At 33.8% G+C, this 19094-nt stretch overlaps 1 protein-coding gene across 9 annotated transcripts in view; it reads left to right on the top strand.

Moving 5' to 3' along the window:
• The window catches only part of ctrip (E3 ubiquitin-protein ligase ctrip), a 75201-nt gene extending 56412 nt beyond the window's left edge, over positions 1 to 18789 (top strand). For 7 of the 9 annotated variants that reach the window (XM_074184155.1, XM_074184159.1, XM_074184154.1 and 4 more), the window contains 16 exons: positions 2923 to 3218; positions 3350 to 3563; positions 4291 to 4537; positions 6554 to 6942; positions 8412 to 8619; positions 8770 to 9074; positions 9165 to 9333; positions 9724 to 9854; positions 9927 to 10168; positions 10280 to 10447; positions 11582 to 11954; positions 13882 to 14299; positions 14390 to 14578; positions 15896 to 16094; positions 16626 to 16886; positions 18111 to 18789. In XM_074184155.1, coding sequence (XP_074040256.1) covers positions 2923 to 3218; positions 3350 to 3563; positions 4291 to 4537; positions 6554 to 6942; positions 8412 to 8619; positions 8770 to 9074; positions 9165 to 9333; positions 9724 to 9854; positions 9927 to 10168; positions 10280 to 10447; positions 11582 to 11954; positions 13882 to 14299; positions 14390 to 14578; positions 15896 to 16094; positions 16626 to 16886; positions 18111 to 18307 — 4006 coding nt within the window. In that variant the 3' untranslated portion in view covers positions 18308 to 18789. The remainder of the gene's footprint in view (positions 1 to 2922; positions 3219 to 3349; positions 3564 to 4290; positions 4538 to 6553; positions 6943 to 8411; positions 8620 to 8769; positions 9075 to 9164; positions 9334 to 9723; positions 9855 to 9926; positions 10169 to 10279; positions 10448 to 11581; positions 11955 to 13881; positions 14300 to 14389; positions 14579 to 15895; positions 16095 to 16625; positions 16887 to 18110) is intronic. The other 2 variants (XM_074184158.1, XM_074184157.1) reach the window with 2 other exon arrangements.
• The last annotated feature ends 305 nt before the right edge of the window (positions 18790 to 19094 follow it).

Raw genomic sequence — 19094 nt, 5'->3', positions numbered from 1 at the left:
TGCTTGGGTATTATTACTTTACCATTAATTTTTAATATAAATACATAATATGCCCGAAAAAACACTATCACTCACTACATAGTACGTACCACACTGTATCCTGCATCAACAAAACTCAAACGTATCGCCCATGAACGAATAAACTATCAACCCGAAATAATGAATGCCATACGTTGCAAGGGAGCCAAGCCTCTGACCGCTTTAAAAAACACAGGCTCCACGAGACCGATCCAACCAGCGACATACGTCCCGATTTGTAATTTCAGTTGCAGAAATTATAGCGTCAGGGGAGGCTTGCCTCCAGTTGGTCTTCGTTAGTGTACGAATGCGTTTGTTTTTTATTTAATTATTCGGACGGGATACCGTGACGGGCCGGAACTAAACAATATTTCGGTAAATCGTTTTAGTGTTTCTTGATAATATTTGTTATTTGTGTATAAAACAGGCAGTATTTATATTATAGCAGTGCTTTTTGGTAATATTTTGAATGTATTTTTAAAGTATTTTCTTTCAATTTCAAGGTGTTTTCAGGTTTTCACTTTTCGGTAAGTTTTCTTTTTTTCATTTATTATGGATGAGTTGGACGAAATTGAAAAATCTGACGATATAGTGGATTGGTTGCTGACAAATAATTTCAAGTCTTCATCTTATGATAATAAATTTTACATTATTAAAACTCTGGGAAGGCCTCAACCAAATTTGATTTCAATTAAATCGTCAGATAATCGACAAAATCGTGGATTTAATATAAGTTGGTATGATAAATGCGATTGGTTAACCGGCTCCATTAAACGAGAAAAACTTTTTTGTTGGCCCTGTGTTTTATTTTCCGTACAAACTGAATACCAAACGTGGTCTAAAATAAGATACTCCAATTTAAAAAATTTACCTCGTGTTATGGGGCAAATATGATTCACAAATTGGCACTTTTTTTAAACGATAGCGTTTTTTCGGGCACCTCAAAAACCATCCAAAATAAGCTTATTATAGACAGTGTGGCATACATTATTAAGGAAAATATAAGCAAGGAGATTGAAAGTGTTTCTTTTTTTGCATGGGAAATTGACGAAAATACCGATATTACTTGTACATCACAACTTTCAATCGTTTTTAGATATGCCAAAGATGTTAATGTGGTAGAACGTTTTATGGGTTTTCATGATGTTTTATCTGGGCGCACAGCTGACGATTTGTTTAATTTTTCAATTCGTACGTGTGACACCTATAATTTTGGGCAAAAGTTAATTGCGCAAACCTATGATGGGGCTGCGGTCATGGCCGGCCATTTAAATGGTTTACAAACTAAAATAAAGTCCATAGCTCCTCATGCACTTTTTACGCATTGTCATGCCCATACCCTAACTTTAGTATTAAGCAAATCGTGCAACAAAAAAAAATTTCGCGCCTCCGGCGGGCTTTTCTGTGTGTATATAGTCTATATGACTTAAGCCTCCCCTGTTCTCCAATGCACGAGCTGTCACTGGTTCAAGCCCATCTCGGATATACCTACACAGTAGGTTGAATGGACTGGCGCCTATCAGATAACAACTACTCCACTGACTAATACCACGAACGGCGTTGGATTATATCCGACAGGCGTCAGTGCAGAAATCTTCACAGAAAATTTTCTGCATATCCAATTGGCAATACATCAATTTTGGAACAGGCACACTTGCAGACCGGTTTCGGGCACACTTGCAGACCGGTTTCGGACTCCTTACCCACTCATCAGTGCAAGATAGTGACCATCATTGACCTAAAGTTAATGATATTCCATAATTGAAAATCGAAATTCTTTCAGAGTATTTAATTTCTCGTCTTAAGTTGGAACAAACATCAAAAATGTCACTCCATCTAGTGGACGAGGTACTAACCAATTGCATATCCGAAATTTGCCCGATTCCTCTGAATGAGCAAAGAAAAACTTTTTTGTTAGTCAGTGGGATATGCTTGAAGACAGGCAGTAAAGAAATGAACTGTCAATGCTCAAGTCAGTTTCGGATATACCTACACTGTAGGTTGAATGGACTGACACCTATCAGAGTGGAGTAGTTGTTTTCTGGTAGGCTCAGTCCATTCAACCTACTGTCTAGGTATATCCGAGACGGGCTTGGATATTTAAAGTTGATTTCTTTAGATTTGTTTACTGCCTGTCTTCAAGCATATCCCACTGACTAATATGAAAATATAATGTCTCTTATTGTTGTCAGTGTTATGTCATTGTTCCGAAATAATAATAAGAACTAAGCTTAATCGAATTCAATTTATTCAGTTACTCAAAAAACAACATGACCCTTCAATGGGAAAGTTTTCTGAAAGGTACCTGCCTAGTTTTTTTTCAATTCAAAAATATTACCGTGAGTCAGATAATATCAATTTTAACTTTCCTAGGCTTATGAAATTCTCAAATTATTTGAGTAAAGAGTATCTAATTTTTTGAGGTTGCATTGGCCAATCAGCTCTGTTATTTGGAAGTATAATTGCTGTGAGTTATAATTTTCCAAATTTGAGTGCTGTATTTCATTCAATAAAGTTATCAGATATTTATTAGATAATTCTCTACTTTGGAAACCTGTACTCCGTTTGTCTGTGTTTGAGAACGAGTAGTAAACATTTTGTGTTTCTTTTTGTGTCTGGTACTGACCTATCTTGTTTTACTATAGAACTACTTAACAATAAGCATGAGAAATGGTTACTAATCATTCTCAAACACATGAATTTAGAAAAGGTTTGTTGTAATATACGCTGAAATGACAATAACAATGTATATTTGATAGTTTTTGTGCATAAATTGAATTTTCATCACAACTCATTAATTTATAAATACATGCTTCCTGTAAAGTTGAATTTTTTTAATTATTTCTGGGCTAATTTATTTAATGTTGTTCTTTATTCAAAAATACTCAAAAAAAATCATTTCAGACAACCCCAAGAACAATTCGAAATAACAGCACTTATTGGAGAATTGATGCCGAAACTACCGACCGAAGGCATCTTTGCCGTTGACAGTCTATTGGAACGCCCATCCAGCTTAGCAAAGGATCAGCCCATTTGGCAATGGAGAGAAGATCGTGGCCTTTGGCACACATACAGTGCTGTAGATAGTAGAATAATAGAAGCTGCACACATGAATGGTGATGATGAAGTTAGCCTCAATAGTTTGGGAAAGATATACACGATAGATTTTCATTCAATGCAACAAATCAATGAAGACACAGGTAACTTCATATTTTTTGAGATAATATACTCTGTATTGAATATACTCCATATTTACAAAGAAAGTGATTATGAATACGTTAATCTGAAACTAACTTGTAGTAAGATCATTTCTTTTTTTTTTTTTTTTTAGGTACTTCCAGGCCTGTGCAAAGACGTTTCACACCAACTAGTGTGCAATCTAGCCCCGTCGAACCTTCTCAAGCTCCCCAAAGAACTTTATCTGCTAGCCGAGATGCTCGCGTAGCATGTTTGAGAGAAGAACGAGGTTTGGCAGCTGCTTTTATCAGATCACTATTTTCCGTACTGTATGAAGTGTATTCTTCAAGTGCTGGGCCAGCTGTAAGGTAATGATGTTGTGTTAATTAGCAACCACCAATTCTTTGCTTAGGACCTTGAAAATATATCCGAATAAAATTATTTTTAGTTTTCATGGGTTGGTAAATAATTTATTCATTTATTAATGGAGGAAATCCGTTTTGAAAATTTAATTTACATTTTAAATCAACTTGAACTATTTCTTTTGTTATCGCAAGCAACAAACCTGTTTATATTGGAGAGTTCAATAGAAATAAAAGATAATCAAAACAATACTTAACATTTAACAACAAGAAATTTAATTTTTTTAGACAGTTCACTTTTCTAATAATTATTTCACAATATTCTTTTGAATTTTGTATTTTTTATTCTTTCTGGTAACCAATTATAAATAACGATACCATGTTTTGGTTGGTTTCCTTGTTTTTCCATGACTTTCTTTTTACAATCTCTAAACGTTTCAACTGCAACTGCGGCAGTCATCTTCAGTGGCGTGGTCGAAGTACTATTGACGTATCAACTGTTGATATGAAAAGTTTGGAGATCATAACCAAAGAAGACCATGGCAAAACCCGGAAACCAACCAATACATTGACGCCAGCCGTGAAATCCTACATTCCTATATTAACAATACCATGGTTTAATAATAATCTGTTAGCCAAATCTATAACGACCAGAGCTAATGACCAAGCAGTCGATACCGATGACACCCAAGAAAATATAATAATAATAAAAATAACAATTTGTTATTTTCAGGTTTAAATGCCTTCGTGCGCTACTCAGGATGGTTTACTATGCTAATTCAGAATTGTTGAGGGATGTATTGAAGAATCAGGTGGTGAGCAGCCACATAGCAGGTATGATGGCTTCTAGCGATCTGCGAATCGTAGTTGGGGCTCTGCAAATGGCCGAAATATTAATGACTAAACTGCCAGACGAATTTGGAGTTCATTTCAGGAGAGAAGGAGTGTTGCATCAAATAAATAGATTAGCTGATCCAGAGGTGAGTACAAGAATCTCTAATGATAATTTCTGTTATATTATGGGCCAAGGATATTTATTTATAAGGAGGCTGTCAAAAAAGTAATGATAATATTGACCCTAAGAAGTGTTCTGAAGATAATTTTTCAACTGTCTATGAGAAATCTCAAGTCATTGTTTCAGTGTGTAGACATATATGATGATCTATTTCACCTGGACTGCTAAATGCACTGTTATATGAACCAATGAATAATATAATATAGTGGCATGAACGAATGCATAAAACAGGCCTCTTTCCTCAGAAACAGCTCAATTTTGATGATTTAAAAAAAAATTGTATATTTATATTATTTCAATTCAGAAACATCTTGAATCAGACACAGATAATTTGTATTATTCAAACAATATGTGAGCACTGCTTTATTAATAATAATAATAAATGTATATTCATTTATTTGTAAATTAAGGTTCACAAGGCTTTTTTATTAAAACATTATTTGTATTTTATTTAGTATATATTTATAAATGCTGGAAATTGCACGTTAAAAGTTTAGACCTCGTTACCCAGCTCGCTTAAGTTTCAACTTTCATGGGTTGTCGTTCATATAGGAGGTGACACTTGATTACCAAAAAAGTAGATTTTAACACAATAATTATAGCATCAACGCTGAAGTTGTTTTAGCTGGAAATAATAAAGGTAGAACACTAATCGATCATTTATTTCACGAATACATGTTTCTGAATGAATATTTTTAGAAAATATATTTTTTATAGCTATAGCTGCGGGTTTTGTCTTTTTGATTGATTTTAAGTAGTTGTTTTTGCAACTCCATTGTTCAATAGATATTAGAACATTGTTTTTCTGTTGTTGAACTTGCAAGTAAACTTTTTAAATATGTTATTTTGTTGCATCTTTTAATGTAGGTAACTAACTGAGTTGTATAGTGTTTTCAGAGATATATCGAATTGACAATTTAATCGTGTACAAAAGTCAATTATTGTGAATATATAATGCTACTTTGTTTGCAATAATAGACCATCAATATTACACTTGAATCCCTATCATGTAAAATACCCAACCGCTCTTTTTATAAGCAACATCAATTTTTTTTATTATATGTGAGAACAATATGAATCTTATGCTATGGTTCATTCAAATTTTTGGCAGTTGCGGTACCATGCATTGTGACAATACAATTATTTTCATTAAAACTTACTTATTGGTTCTTCAACCATGAATGTTTCAGCTGAAACACATAACTCTCAGATAACGAAAATATTTTAATTGAATCCTTTTTCATTTCATTATAAAAATCTGATGCAATATCAAATCCGATGAATGCATAAATGAAGTGGTGATGATGTAATATTAATCTAACTTTTTTTAAATTATGCACACTGGTCAACTGTATTGATTACAGCACGTCACTTTTTTTTTTCTAAAAGTCACTTTTCTCAATGAATTTGTTCCATTTTAGGCCGGTATGGGGGTTCATCTCACAGAAAATAGCACTTGGAATTGTGACCGCTGTTCAAAAAAATTTACTAAATTACTTTCAGTTTCATCTACATAAAAAACATTTCTGTAGTTAATTTCAACTACTTATTACCAACAAAATTGCAGAAGCTTCATTAAGCCATAGCATCACATGGCAGTCACTCATAAAATCTTCGTTATTATGGCACTAAGGCCCTTCTGAGAGAGAAATACGTTTATTGTCCTAAGAAAGAGTTCTTGTTGACGAACGATTATGAACTATGTCAAAGTAGTATAAAAGTAATTCCTTAAAGCCCATTTATATAAAATAGGGTGTCAAACACATTTTTACGAAACAAAACAAATGCTATACAATTTAAAATTCAAAAAATTTCCTTAAAAAAATATGCTATATTATAGTGACATACAGTAGTAAACTATAATTCAATCGTCTACTATGTATGATAAAAATACATACCTACTAAATAAATCAAGGAAGAATAAAAATGGGCCGTTTCATATGATATTTGAATTCGAAATTTCAAATCTTTTTTGTTCCAGGTACCTTTAGGAGTGAGTCCCCCCAAATCGAGCTGCAGCTCCACATCATTTTCAGTTGTTGCTAACGAATCTCAACCTAGCACCTCTCAATCGACTAGCAGCACTATCGTGCACACAGCCAATGGTTCGGCGGCTCTCTTAGGAAGCACTCCCGTTTCCTCAACGATGAGCACGTTGACTCCTGAAGCTCAACGCTTGCAGGAATCTGATCCGAGGTCGCAGAGCCCTTCGCACGTCAAGTTCAGCGATGTACTGAAAAGGAAGAGAGTCGCAAAACGAACGTCCGGTTCAAGCAGATCAAAAACTAGGCAAGAGGATATGCCGTTATCGCCATCTCTTATGCAGGATTTGTTTACAAAAGCAACTTCTATTGGAAATTCTACTCCAAGGTAAGTTGAAGAAATTGTGTTGAATTAAGATGTTTTGAAACTGTGTTCCCTCAAGAAGTTTTTGACATATTTTACTTCTATGCTTGGTCCAGCTAGGATAAGTAAGAATATTATGGTATTGAAATAATACAGAGGATAGGTGCTTTATGACCTGATTGAATTAAATTCAACAACAATTATCTTTGAATTCGATAATTTGAGGACTTAACTGCTTGATCAAAAGTCATTGAAAGTGTGCATGTCTCTTAATTTAAGGGCATGACATATTGGCCGATACTTGATTAAAAAATCCATCACGTATTCAAGTGATACTTTGTGAGATTTTCACTACACGGTTTTACAAAAACGTATGGACATGAGTTCAATCACGACTATAATATGTTACACTTAGAAGAGAAAAGTTTGAAACTACATCTTTTAGAATGTTTATAAATGAACTGATTTGAGAATTCAAGCAGTTTACTGAATGACCAAATAGAATGAAATAACTCCCCGTTACTGAATATTTTCCAAATGTGGCAACTAGTAAATAATTGACAGATAAGCTCCGATAATTTCAATCATTATGTGTTTATGGAAATGAGTTTGGGCAATTTATTTTCTTATGTTAATGTTAATTTTTAACATTAATTGGGTACGTAAAATTTAGGTACATTGAATTATAAAAATATACATATATTAAGCATTGAATATGTAGATTTTAGTTAGTATAGACACGCCTGAAAAAGACGCTATTGTATAGCGAAACACGTGTTGTATTATTCTAAAACTGGGTAGTAGAATATAAAATTGTCATTCCTAATATTTCATCATTATTTTTTTTTAATAATTACAAAACAGTTCATCTTCCAACATCCAACGCACGCTGAAACATAAAAATTAAATTCGTTATTTGAGACTATACGTTTTTAACTTTAGATGTTGATATAGAAAGTTATGACAGTCATATCAAAGGGACTACTGATTATGTTTCTGTTAAAATAAATTGACAAACCTCCATTACGAGCAAACATTTATTTGTTTGGGATATGTCTTTTGAAAAAATATCCACATCAGCTTTGAAGGAATTGTGTTATTTGTTACATTACATTTTCATATATTACTAGTACTATGTTGCTGTATCGCTGCTGTTCCAATGTTTTAACATAATCAGAATCAACGAACTTAGGCGTGTGCAGCGTTATAGAACAGTGCTTTCAAAAAATTGTTCTACAGCGCCATCTAGTGGCGAGTTACAGAAAAATTGATAGCCTAAAAAACCTTCTCCATGAAAAATTACTTATACATGTCGAGTTTCATCACGATCGGTTGAGCGATGTAGAAGTTTATCACTTACCAACCAACCAACATCCATTTTTATATATTAGATTTTTGAAATTTTCATAATGTTGAAATTGTTATTACTGTGTAGCAATAGAGGATATTAATATTACATCAACGTTGCATTTATTTGTCTTTTTTCTTTTTAGCAATTCTGCAAGACAACGCTTCTCAGGTTCAAGCTCTAAATCTAGTTTTCTTCAAAGTTTGAATCCCGCCAGATGGGGAAGAAGTATGAACACGTCACATGATAGAAATTACAGTAAAGACTCCTTAAATAATTTATCTAAATCTTCATCCAATTCACTTCTTACAGCAGGAAATCGGGAGAAAACCAGAACGTGGATAAGAGAACAGGTAAATAATACCCTAATTTGTTTACTGGTATGCAGCAGTTTGAGTCAGAAATAGGCATTCCGTTTATTATGATTCAATTATTTTCGTAAAGTTGTATATTTGAATAAATACGGATAAAGAAATAAATTATGCTTTCTTTGTACTTTTCAGGCATCTAAATTCATAGAATCGTACTCAAGTTCGGAAGATGACTCCCACTCAGTCACAAAAGTCATATCCCGCCTCAAAGTAGCTATCGACAAACTTCCTACTACCAAATGCGGAGAAGCTCTACTGGAACTAAGAGAAATACTTATGGAATCGGATATATCTCCGTTTGAAGTCAACTATTCTGGTCTCATCACGGCTCTTCTTTCCTACCTAGCCGACGAAGATGGACCCTATGAAAGAGATCAAAGACTTAGGATAATGCTGAACGTGTTTGCAGGTTGTCCCTTCGATGAAAATGTTACAAGGTATTTATGCCGTTTTGGACACAGTGTAAATTTTGTTGAAATGTTTATTTGAAAACAAAACAAATTAGTAATATATTGTTTTTTTTTCAGTATACCTGAGCTCAATCCTACATGGATGAGCGCTTTAGTTAATAAATTAAATGGGTGCGTATCGCAGCTGGAACAGTTCCCAGTCAAAGTTCACGACTTTCCGGCTAGTTCAGGTTCTGGTCGAGGTGGTACTAGCGCACTGAAATTCTTCAATACACATCAGTTAAAGGTTAGTTAATTTTAATTGTTTAAAGTTTCTATTTAGTAAATAAATTAAATTAATAGTCATTTGTAATTTCTATGTATTATCTGTAATATCTTCATGGTATGTAATGTTTTTTTATGAGGCTGTCTCAAATTATTTCCAATGAATTTCTGTTTCATATTTTTTTTTACGTAAACTCCTCCTTCATTCATCATGAAGCAAACTTGTTGAAATCGGGGATTTCAATATAAATGAAAAACAAGTTTTTTGTTCAAATATTTATGCTCACACAAAACTTTGGCACTTGCTAGAAGGTGCTTGTAGTTACTGCACTCAGAAACCCCAACTGAAAATAGAATATAGAAAACGATGCAAAGTAAAGGGTTCTTTTATTTTATCTTTTTTTTTTTTCAGTGCAATCTTCAGAGGCATCCCGAGTGCACAAATCTAAAACAGTGGAAGGGTGGTACAGTCAAGATCGACCCTCTAGCCCTCGTACAAGCAATAGAGCGTTACTTAGTAGTTAGAGGATATGGTAGACTTAGGTAGGTTTCCAAAACCATAAATATCACACCTTATACATACACACAACAATCTATAATAATGATTAATTTCAGGGACAATAATAGTGCTGATAGTGATGATGGTGATTCGGACACTGACATAGAAGAATCTTTAGCTGGAGTTGTGATATCGCAAACAGGTACCAAGCACAAGTTGCAATTTCTCATTGGCAACAATGTGCTGCCTTACAATATGACCGTTTATCAGGCTGTGAGACAATTTAGCAACAACGGGAACGATCAAAGTGAGACTGACACAGATAACGAAACTCCATTAGGTGAGTCTCACATTTTAGGTAAGTATCGGAATTAGTTTTACCTCGATCTAATCATACTCTAGATTTTTTTTTCAAATAAGCATATTAGGCCTTTCTGTGGATTGATACATTTTTACTTTTCTTTCAAAGGTCATGCAGGAATTTGGGTCCAAACACATGTAATTTACTACAGGCCAATGAAAGAAGAATCGACAGCTAAGAGTAGTAGCGGAACTTCGTCGAGTCATTCAAGTAGAAAAGGAAAAGGGTCTTCCGGTAAAAGTACTTCTAGGCGTAAAGGAGATGAATTATGGAATGGTGAGTTTGAAATTTTTTTTAATAATCTCACTACAGACAAAAACATGATAGATACATAGGTGAATAATTGTTTGTTGTGTTATTAACTGATATAGATTTTACAAAAATCAAGGAAAAATAATAATTACGATGAGGTTAAATAGTAAGGTACATCACAATTTAAAATTCATTTATTTCATTTGAAATACATCAAATTTTGAAAATCTCCATAGGTCAAAGTAAAAATCAACTTTCATTCATCCGCATAGAGAAAATCAAGTGTATATTTACTTGTGAATATTATTTCCTAATAAATTATAAACATTTAACTAGATAATACATAACATTAAAATGAACAGTTCAAAAATGACTTTACAAAATGCTCAAAGGTGCGAACACGTTTCCTCCTTTTCATAAAAGAGGATGTATGCATCTCCACTCACAAGCGATTTTGGTGAAGTTGGTGACACTTGTGAATCATTGTATTCGTGCCACGTGCCATTATAAGGATGTCTGCAGAATGCTGTATAATGTGCGCTGTAGGTAGACCCACTGTGATTCGAAAGTGCATATAGATTATAGCGACAAGGAATCACATTATCTGCTGCAGTGTATATTGAATTCGTTAGATGATATCTTCTTCAGACGTAAAAGGAGCTTATTATATAACCAGTTTTAGAACGCTAATTGTTCTTTCAAATTGATTTGTAACTTTGGTTTTTTATTAAAATTGTTAACAGCATTTGGGAGCTTATTGTAAAACTATTCACTATTTAAAATATCTGATATAAATCTTCGATCTACAGTTTTGAATTAAAATTTCTTTCTTTCATTTATATCACGTTAATTATCACTGACAATACTTTAGTTCCTAGTTAATAATACTACATAGCTTTTATGACTAGATTTAAACTAGTTAGTTTTTCAAATTCCAGTGTTTTCAAATATTAATAATCTGAAATGGTGGTGTATCATGTTTGTCAGCTGTGGGTTACCCTTTTGCTTTTAAAAACAAATTCTACATATTCCACTGTCACCAAATTTATATTTAAAATACTTATTTACCCACTTTGATTTTATGGCTTATACATTGACTAAAATTTAATTGTAATAATCTTTGAAAATTCCCATACTGATAATTTATTTTTATTTCAGAAGGAATTACTCCACCTCCGCAATCTCCTCTAACTCCCTTCCTGATGACCAAACTCCCCGAAACAGTTACCATAAAAGATGCTTCTCTAGAAGTATTGTGCCTTCTAAGAATCTTAAACTCCCTAAACGTATACTGGAGCCATTTGTACCCCGCCATAGAATACCAACCCATTTTACCTCCTTCAGATTTCCTTAACAGTAAAATAGCCGCCAAGGCAAGCAGACAGCTTCAAGATCCTCTAGTCATCATGACAGGCAATCTTCCGAATTGGTTGCAGCAGATCGCTATGTCGTGTCCTTTCTTGTTCCCGTTCGAGACTCGCCAACTTCTTTTCTATGCTACATCATTTGACAGAGATCGTGCCTTACAGAGGTGAGTGAAAATAGCTGTTTTCAATTCCAAGTGCTTTTTTAAGGATCCTCGCCAAAGATAAACATATGTTTCTATACAGTAGAATCTTAATAATCCGGTACTATTAAAAACAAGAGGGTGCCAGATTATTGGAAGGTTCGGATTACTGGATTATAGAGGCAAAATCATAATAAATGAATAGTGTCTTGTGCTTCCGTTTACTCAACATTTTCAACGACACACCAATCTCACTTCAAAACAACACATGAGTTTTGAGGTTAGGCTGCTTAACGATGACGCGGCGACGAAGCACATAGGCGTAGAAGGGCGAGATAGTCGCGGGCGTAGGGTGCCGGAATATTGGACGTATCTGTCTATTGATGTGCCGGATTAGTGAGATTCCACTGTAATAACTCATTTTGCTCTTAATGCCTTGTATGTCCCAGGCAGAAAAGGTACCCACATTATCACATTTGAAGAGACCAAAGTGTTTGATAGAACTTTATATCATTTGAAGAGACCCAAGTGTTCGATTGAACTTAGCTTTCACCCATCACTATATAGGGAGATGATAGAAATTCAAAAACAATTTCAATCGCAAAAAAAGGGTATTAACATGATAAAGTTTGGCTACCTGCAATAAACTACACTCATAAAATAAGATCATTCAATTCGACCAATAGAAACAAAGCCACGCCTACGGAATTGAACAAAAACAGATTCAAACGTAAGTAGTATCTGCTGTGAGAACAACCCGAGCACTTTGTCTGTTGTCTCATCATCTTTAATAATGTATACTGCCATGAAATGTCAGACATAAAAACAGACCATGAAGAAACCATGAAAATAGTCTTGGAGACAAAAACTGGAGAGGCTCCTACTGGACTGGTTCACTTTTTATGTTTCTAACCCTCCTCAGCAAATAATACTTCTAGCATGCAGACTGTCATCGTAGAGATGTTGGAAGAATCATTTTAGGCCCAACACTATGGTGTATTACAAGTGATAGGTTGAAATTTCTCCAGCATTTGTCATCTTAATGGCACCCTATAATAATGACACCATCTTATTTAAAACACTGTAGTAGAGGAAGCTGAGGGTATAGTATAAATTATTTTGAAAATATCTTGGTGCCGAACAAAATGGGTTTTTTCAAGTAACGAGTAGGGCAGAATAGTCCGATACAGTTACTGTATTGAATGGTTTGAGAATGAATGGTGTTCGCATTAAATTGTTTAAAAAAGATTTTGCGATAGTAGTAAGACAACTTTACATGCTAACACTCAAGTATGAAATATACTACAGTGAATTGGGTTTTCGAACAGATGCTGTGTGTTGAATTGCAAAAAACAAAAAAGAAAAATTTTGGAAAATATTGATTTTATGATTCATGTGGAGTTGTTTTTGACATGTTTGGTCTGACATCATGTTGATGTTTAATAAAAATGCAGTATAAGCAGAAAAACAGTGTGTGATAATTGAGGAAAAATATTAAATTTTAATGCAAAGTGAATAATTTCTAAGTTAAATGCTCAATTAATATACAATTTCATTTGAAAATATTAATGTATAATTGTACGTGGCATTTTTCTGGTTATCTAGAATCACTTAGATAACCAGCAACCACTTTCTTGTTTAATCTTGAAGATCAATAAAAGTTTTCAGTGTCACTATTTTCTGGGTTCCAAGGACGTGAATTTTTGAATTTCTTTCTGAAGATTCGCTAGCGCTACTGGCTAGCTCCTTCAGAGGTTTATACATCCTGGTTTGCTATCCGAAGCTCTGAAGAAGTTAGCCACTTGCGCCAGCGAATCGTCTGAAAGAAATTCCAAAAATCCACAGCCTTTGAACTCAAAAAATTAGTGACACTGAAAACCTCGACGGCGAAAGCCTTAACCATTTTGTCAATAAAAGTTTTATACAAAAATATAAACACCTTTTTTTTTAGGTTGCTCGACATGTCTCCAGAACTGGGCTCGAGTGATTCTCAAGAACGTGTTACACCAAGACTGGATCGAAGGAAACGTACCATATCACGAGAAGAGATACTAAAGCAGGCAGAGCAGGTGATGCAGGACATGGCATCCTCGAAAGCTCTATTGGAAGTGCAATATGAAAACGAAGTCGGTACCGGTCTCGGACCGACTTTGGAGTTTTACGCTTTGGTATCTAAAGAAATGCAACGGTCGAATCTAGAGTTGTGGAATGCACATAACACCAGCGATAACGAGTTTGTACATAGTCCTACCGGTTTGTTCCCGATTCCTTTGTCAAGAGGAGCAAAAGTGGGCCAGCTCACCAAGGTCAAGAGCAAGTTTAGATTTTTGGGGAAGTTCATGGCTAAAGCTGTGATGGATTCGAGAATGGTAACTGTTTCTTATATAAATATTTCCTAACATCATGAGTAAATGGAAAATATTCCTATTTAATTGAACTGAGTAATTTTTTATCTTCAGTTGGATCTCCCATTCTCATTGACGTTCTACCGCTGGCTGTTAGGGCAGGAACATTGCTTAACACTGGCAGATCTCAAATACGTCAGTCCGGAAATCTACAAGACTCTTCGAAAGATGCAATTATTGGTAAAGCAACGAGATGAAATTCTTGTGGATCCTGACATGAGCGATGAAGATAAAAACGCCGAGGTATGTCACATGTTCATTTTTATTTTTGTGAAATAGCAGTTCTATATGCCAAACATTTTTAGAAATATGTTTATTTGCAAAAGTAGTTGAACTTTCGATACAAAATGATTATGATGAAAATCACATTTCACCTAACCAAAATCCAATATTTTTTTTATCAACCATATTTGTCTTACTTGTACAAATATATATTTAAAATACTGTCAAAGAATGATTTCTCTTGATATTTGATCTCTAGCTTCTAAAAATTCATTTCAATAAAATATATTTACTACTGTCATCACCAATGTCGACTCTCATGAATATTCTAAATATTTTTTTGGTTAGGGCATTAAAATGAGCTGATGAAATATTACTGACAATCATAAATTTCCTGCAAATCACTTCATGAAAGCTGAAATAAAAAAAATAAAAGACGACCAAAAACTAATAGCTTATTCAACATTAATGTGAGAGAATTTTTTGATCTAGATTTATCAAAAATGGACATACATTTTTCTGAAGAATAGGTTTTCTAAATTTCCATTGATTCATTGACTTGGTATTGACTTGGTATTTTGTATATTACCCATTATATCCATCTGATTGGGAAGCTTCATCCTTCCAAAATAAATTGATCATTAATTTTTGATCTAGTAGCACCCAAAATCTGTTCAATATTCAGAATATTTTAACCAAATCGATTCACCCATTCAAAACAACAGTTGATAGTGTGCCCCAAGGATCTATAATAGGTCCATCACTTTTTTTTTTTACCTAATCTCTATATAAAATTTGAAACTGAAGGGACGGGTCAAACTTTATGCTGATGATACAATCTTATTATGCTTTGAATGTATGCAATACAAACTCCCTAAAGAAGTTTGAAAACAAATTGAAAAAAAATCATGGAAATATTTTGTCACTAATTATTTTTGACACTGTTTATTTTTTTAAGATTTTTTGTTGTATTTGTTTTCTCTTCTGTTGAAGTCCTTAATATAAACATATTTGTTTCTTGGGATAAATGAAGTAATAGTTCAAGATACATAGTTTGGCATTATTGTTTTGAAACACAAGTCGCATTTGGAGGTTATACTGTTTTTTTTTTGGAGGGTAAAGAAAGTGGCTTTTGAACATTTTTGAAGAAGTTGCTGATACGCCCCTCCCAAATAAATTAATCTTGGAACAACTTTGCCTTTTTGAGTATAGTGGCAAGGCTACACCATGATTAACATTTAAAGAAAAAAATTCAATCAATCTTCTCATGGAAACTTCAACAGTTTATAATATGAATTATACTGAAAATTGAGTAAAATTATTTTCGTTTTGATTCAGGTGGAAAAATTGGAATTTGATGGATGCCCTATTGAGGACCTTGGCCTAGATTTTATTATTCCCGGCCATAACATCGATCTCATGAAGAATGGAAGATCAACGCACCTGACAATCCACAATTTACATTTGTATGTTAAACTTATGTCCCACTGGATTTTACATGAAGGGGTTTCTCGACAAATGGAATCTCTGCGAGAAGGTAAGTTTTTTCATTTTATATTCTGTTTCCATCTTTTTCATAATTTTCGAGGTTGTTCTTGAATGTTTCCACTAAATTAATTTGATTTTCTTCAACTTTATAGTTGTCTTTGTTCACATCTCAACAGAATATTGACTTGGTATTTTGTATATTACCCGTTATATTCATCTGATTGGGAAGATATACTCTTCAAGTGAGCTTCATCAGATATATGGGATATTATCAAAAGCATTGTCAGGTTATGATGTTGTTTTTATCAGAGGGTGAAAAAAGCGGCTTTAAATTTTTTTTGAAAAAGTTGCTGATACACCCCTCCAAAATAAATTGAACATGAACAAACTTTGTCTTTTTGAGTATAGTGGAAAGGCTGCACCATGATTAATATTCAAAGAAAAAAATTCCTCTTAATTTTCGTATGGAAACTTCAAAAGTTTTTAATGAGAATTATGCTGGAATTTGAGTAAACTTTTTATCATTTCAATTCAGGTGGAAAACTTATGCAAAATAATGTATTAATAAATTTTTTTCAAGGTTTTGAATCAGTGTTCCCTCTGCGCAATCTAAGAGTGTTTCTACCTGAGGAGCTGGAATCTGTATTTTGTGGAAGTCCCAAAGACTATGTTCTGGGTTGGGATGTAAAGACGTTGATGGAATGCTGCAGACCAGATCACGGGTACACAGCAGATTCCAAGGTAATCAGGTTCCTATTCGAAGTGCTCAGCTCGTATGACAGAGAGGAACAGAGAATGTTTGTGCAATTTTTGACGGGCAGTCCCCGTCTTCCAGTTGGAGGTGAGTTGAAATTCTGTAATAAGACAACAGGACCTTACCATTTATGCCATCCATTCCTGCTGCAGGTTTAGATGTTGTTTTTGAGGTGATTTCCTGAACTTCTTCAGGTGTTACAGGAGTTAGGAAAAAACTTTTTCGATAAATTTCATAAAAGTTTTTTCCTAACTCCTGTAACACCTGAAGAAGTTCAGGAAATCATCTCAAAAACAACATCTAAACCTGCAGCAGGAATGGATGGCATAAATGGTAAGGTCCTGAAGGCTGCTAGTAAACTTATTGCCCAGCCATTAGGTGAACTAATAAATGATTCATTCACGTCTGGAATATTTCCTACCATCAAAGAGTCTAAATGCATTCCAGTTTATAAGAACAAAGGTTCTATAAACGAAATGAAAAATTATAGATCTATCTGCATACAAAATCAAATTGCAAAAGTTTTCGAGACATCATACTCCACACAGCTTATTTGGAGAACTTCCAACTAATGCCATCCATTCAGAACGGATTTCGAAAAAATAAATCAACTAATACTGCAATTTATGACTGTTTGGAATTCATATATAGAGCAATTAATGAAAGAAAAAATGTCGTTGGCCTATTCTATGATCTAAGCCGGGCATTTGATACTATAGACCATAACTTATTAAGACTCAAACTAGAAGCTATAGGAGTTCGTGGTGTTGCTCTAAACTGGGCAACTTCCTACTTAGACAATCGAAAACAAACTGTTGTACTAGATTCCATAAAATCAAAGACAAGAGAAAGTTATCATAAAGGTGTACCTCAAGGCTCCATTCTGGGACCTCTTTTCTTTATAATATTCACGATAATATTTCGATAAGTTACATATTCTGTAGTTTTCACCGCACAATGTGTATTCTTTTGTGATGAATAAAATGATTCTGATAGTGTGCCCCAAGGATCTATATTGAGACCATAACGATAATATTCCGATAAGTTACATATTCTGTAGTTTTCACCACACAATGTGTATTCATTTGTGATGAATAAAATGATTCTGATTCTGATAATGTGCCCCAAGGATCTATATTGAGACCATAACTTTTTTTTATTTATATAATCTCAATATAACATTTGAAACTGAACTTTATACCGATGATACAATCTTATTAAGTTTTGAATGTACGAAATTCTATTATATTATAATGTGAATTATACTGGATAAATGTATGGTTCAATATTTGAAATTTTTTGTTGTTTCAGGTTTCAAATCACTGTCTCCCCCTCTTACCGTCGTGAGAAAGACATTAGAGGCAAATATGAACCCCGACGACTACCTTCCATCTGTGATGACTTGTGTCAACTACCTCAAACTACCAGAATATTCCAGCATTGAAGTGATGAGAGAGAAATTGCGAATAGCAGCCTCTGAGGGACAACACTCATTCTATTTATCGTAAATAAGAGAACTTTGGTTGAACTGACATTCGACAGAATGTCCAGATTGACTAGTAAGAAAAATAATCCACGATCGAATCATCTGATATTGTAATTTACATATTGCACCCCCACCTACTGGGTTAAGGTGTCTTACATTTAATTATATTGCTGTATAATTTATTTTTTGAAGATTCCAAAGGTTTTTCTCAAATTGTGTTTTAGTTTTTGTTTTGGTAGGTAAATGGGGCGATTTTGACGAGTACTCTTTTGTTTACTTCAAGGAGTGAATTTTTTTCAAAGGCCTTCGACTGATACGTGCAATGGACACAAGTGTATAGTGATAAGGTATCGCAACGAACAATTAGGTTGAATTGCTAACTTTTGCATTATTGCCAAATGTATAGTTTTGCTGTGTCTGTGAATTAGGCACAGTTATTATATTTAAATAACAAAGTGTAGTTTTAATTTAAAAAATTATGTTTCAATAAATTTGTACACATGATGTCTTTTTTTTGTGGAATTGGTTTAGAAGATGATGATAGCTGAGGTTTATTTTCTGAAATGGTAATATTTCGTTGGTACACATTCCGATATGCATCAATAATTTCGGATAGAAATTTTTTCGTGAAAGTTCCTGCAAGCACAGACTGATTCATAAAAATGTCAATTGGAGATGAAAGAAACTTTATCTTCTGAAGGCGGCAACTTGGTTGGTTTAACATTTGTCAAAAAGAGTTGAAGTTCTGGTGATTGTTAAAAGCTTTTGGATCAAAGGTTCCACTTTTACTTTTTTTATATTTCGATATT

Source organism: Leptinotarsa decemlineata, unplaced genomic scaffold (assembly GCF_025532065.1).
Source record: "Leptinotarsa decemlineata unplaced genomic scaffold, Ldec_3_MD MMD2_tig00026354_RagTag_RagTag, whole genome shotgun sequence".
NCBI classification, from domain to species: domain Eukaryota; kingdom Metazoa; phylum Arthropoda; class Insecta; order Coleoptera; family Chrysomelidae; genus Leptinotarsa; species Leptinotarsa decemlineata.
Note: the sequence above shows the minus strand (reverse complement) of the source record. Positions and strands in the feature narration are given on the sequence as shown.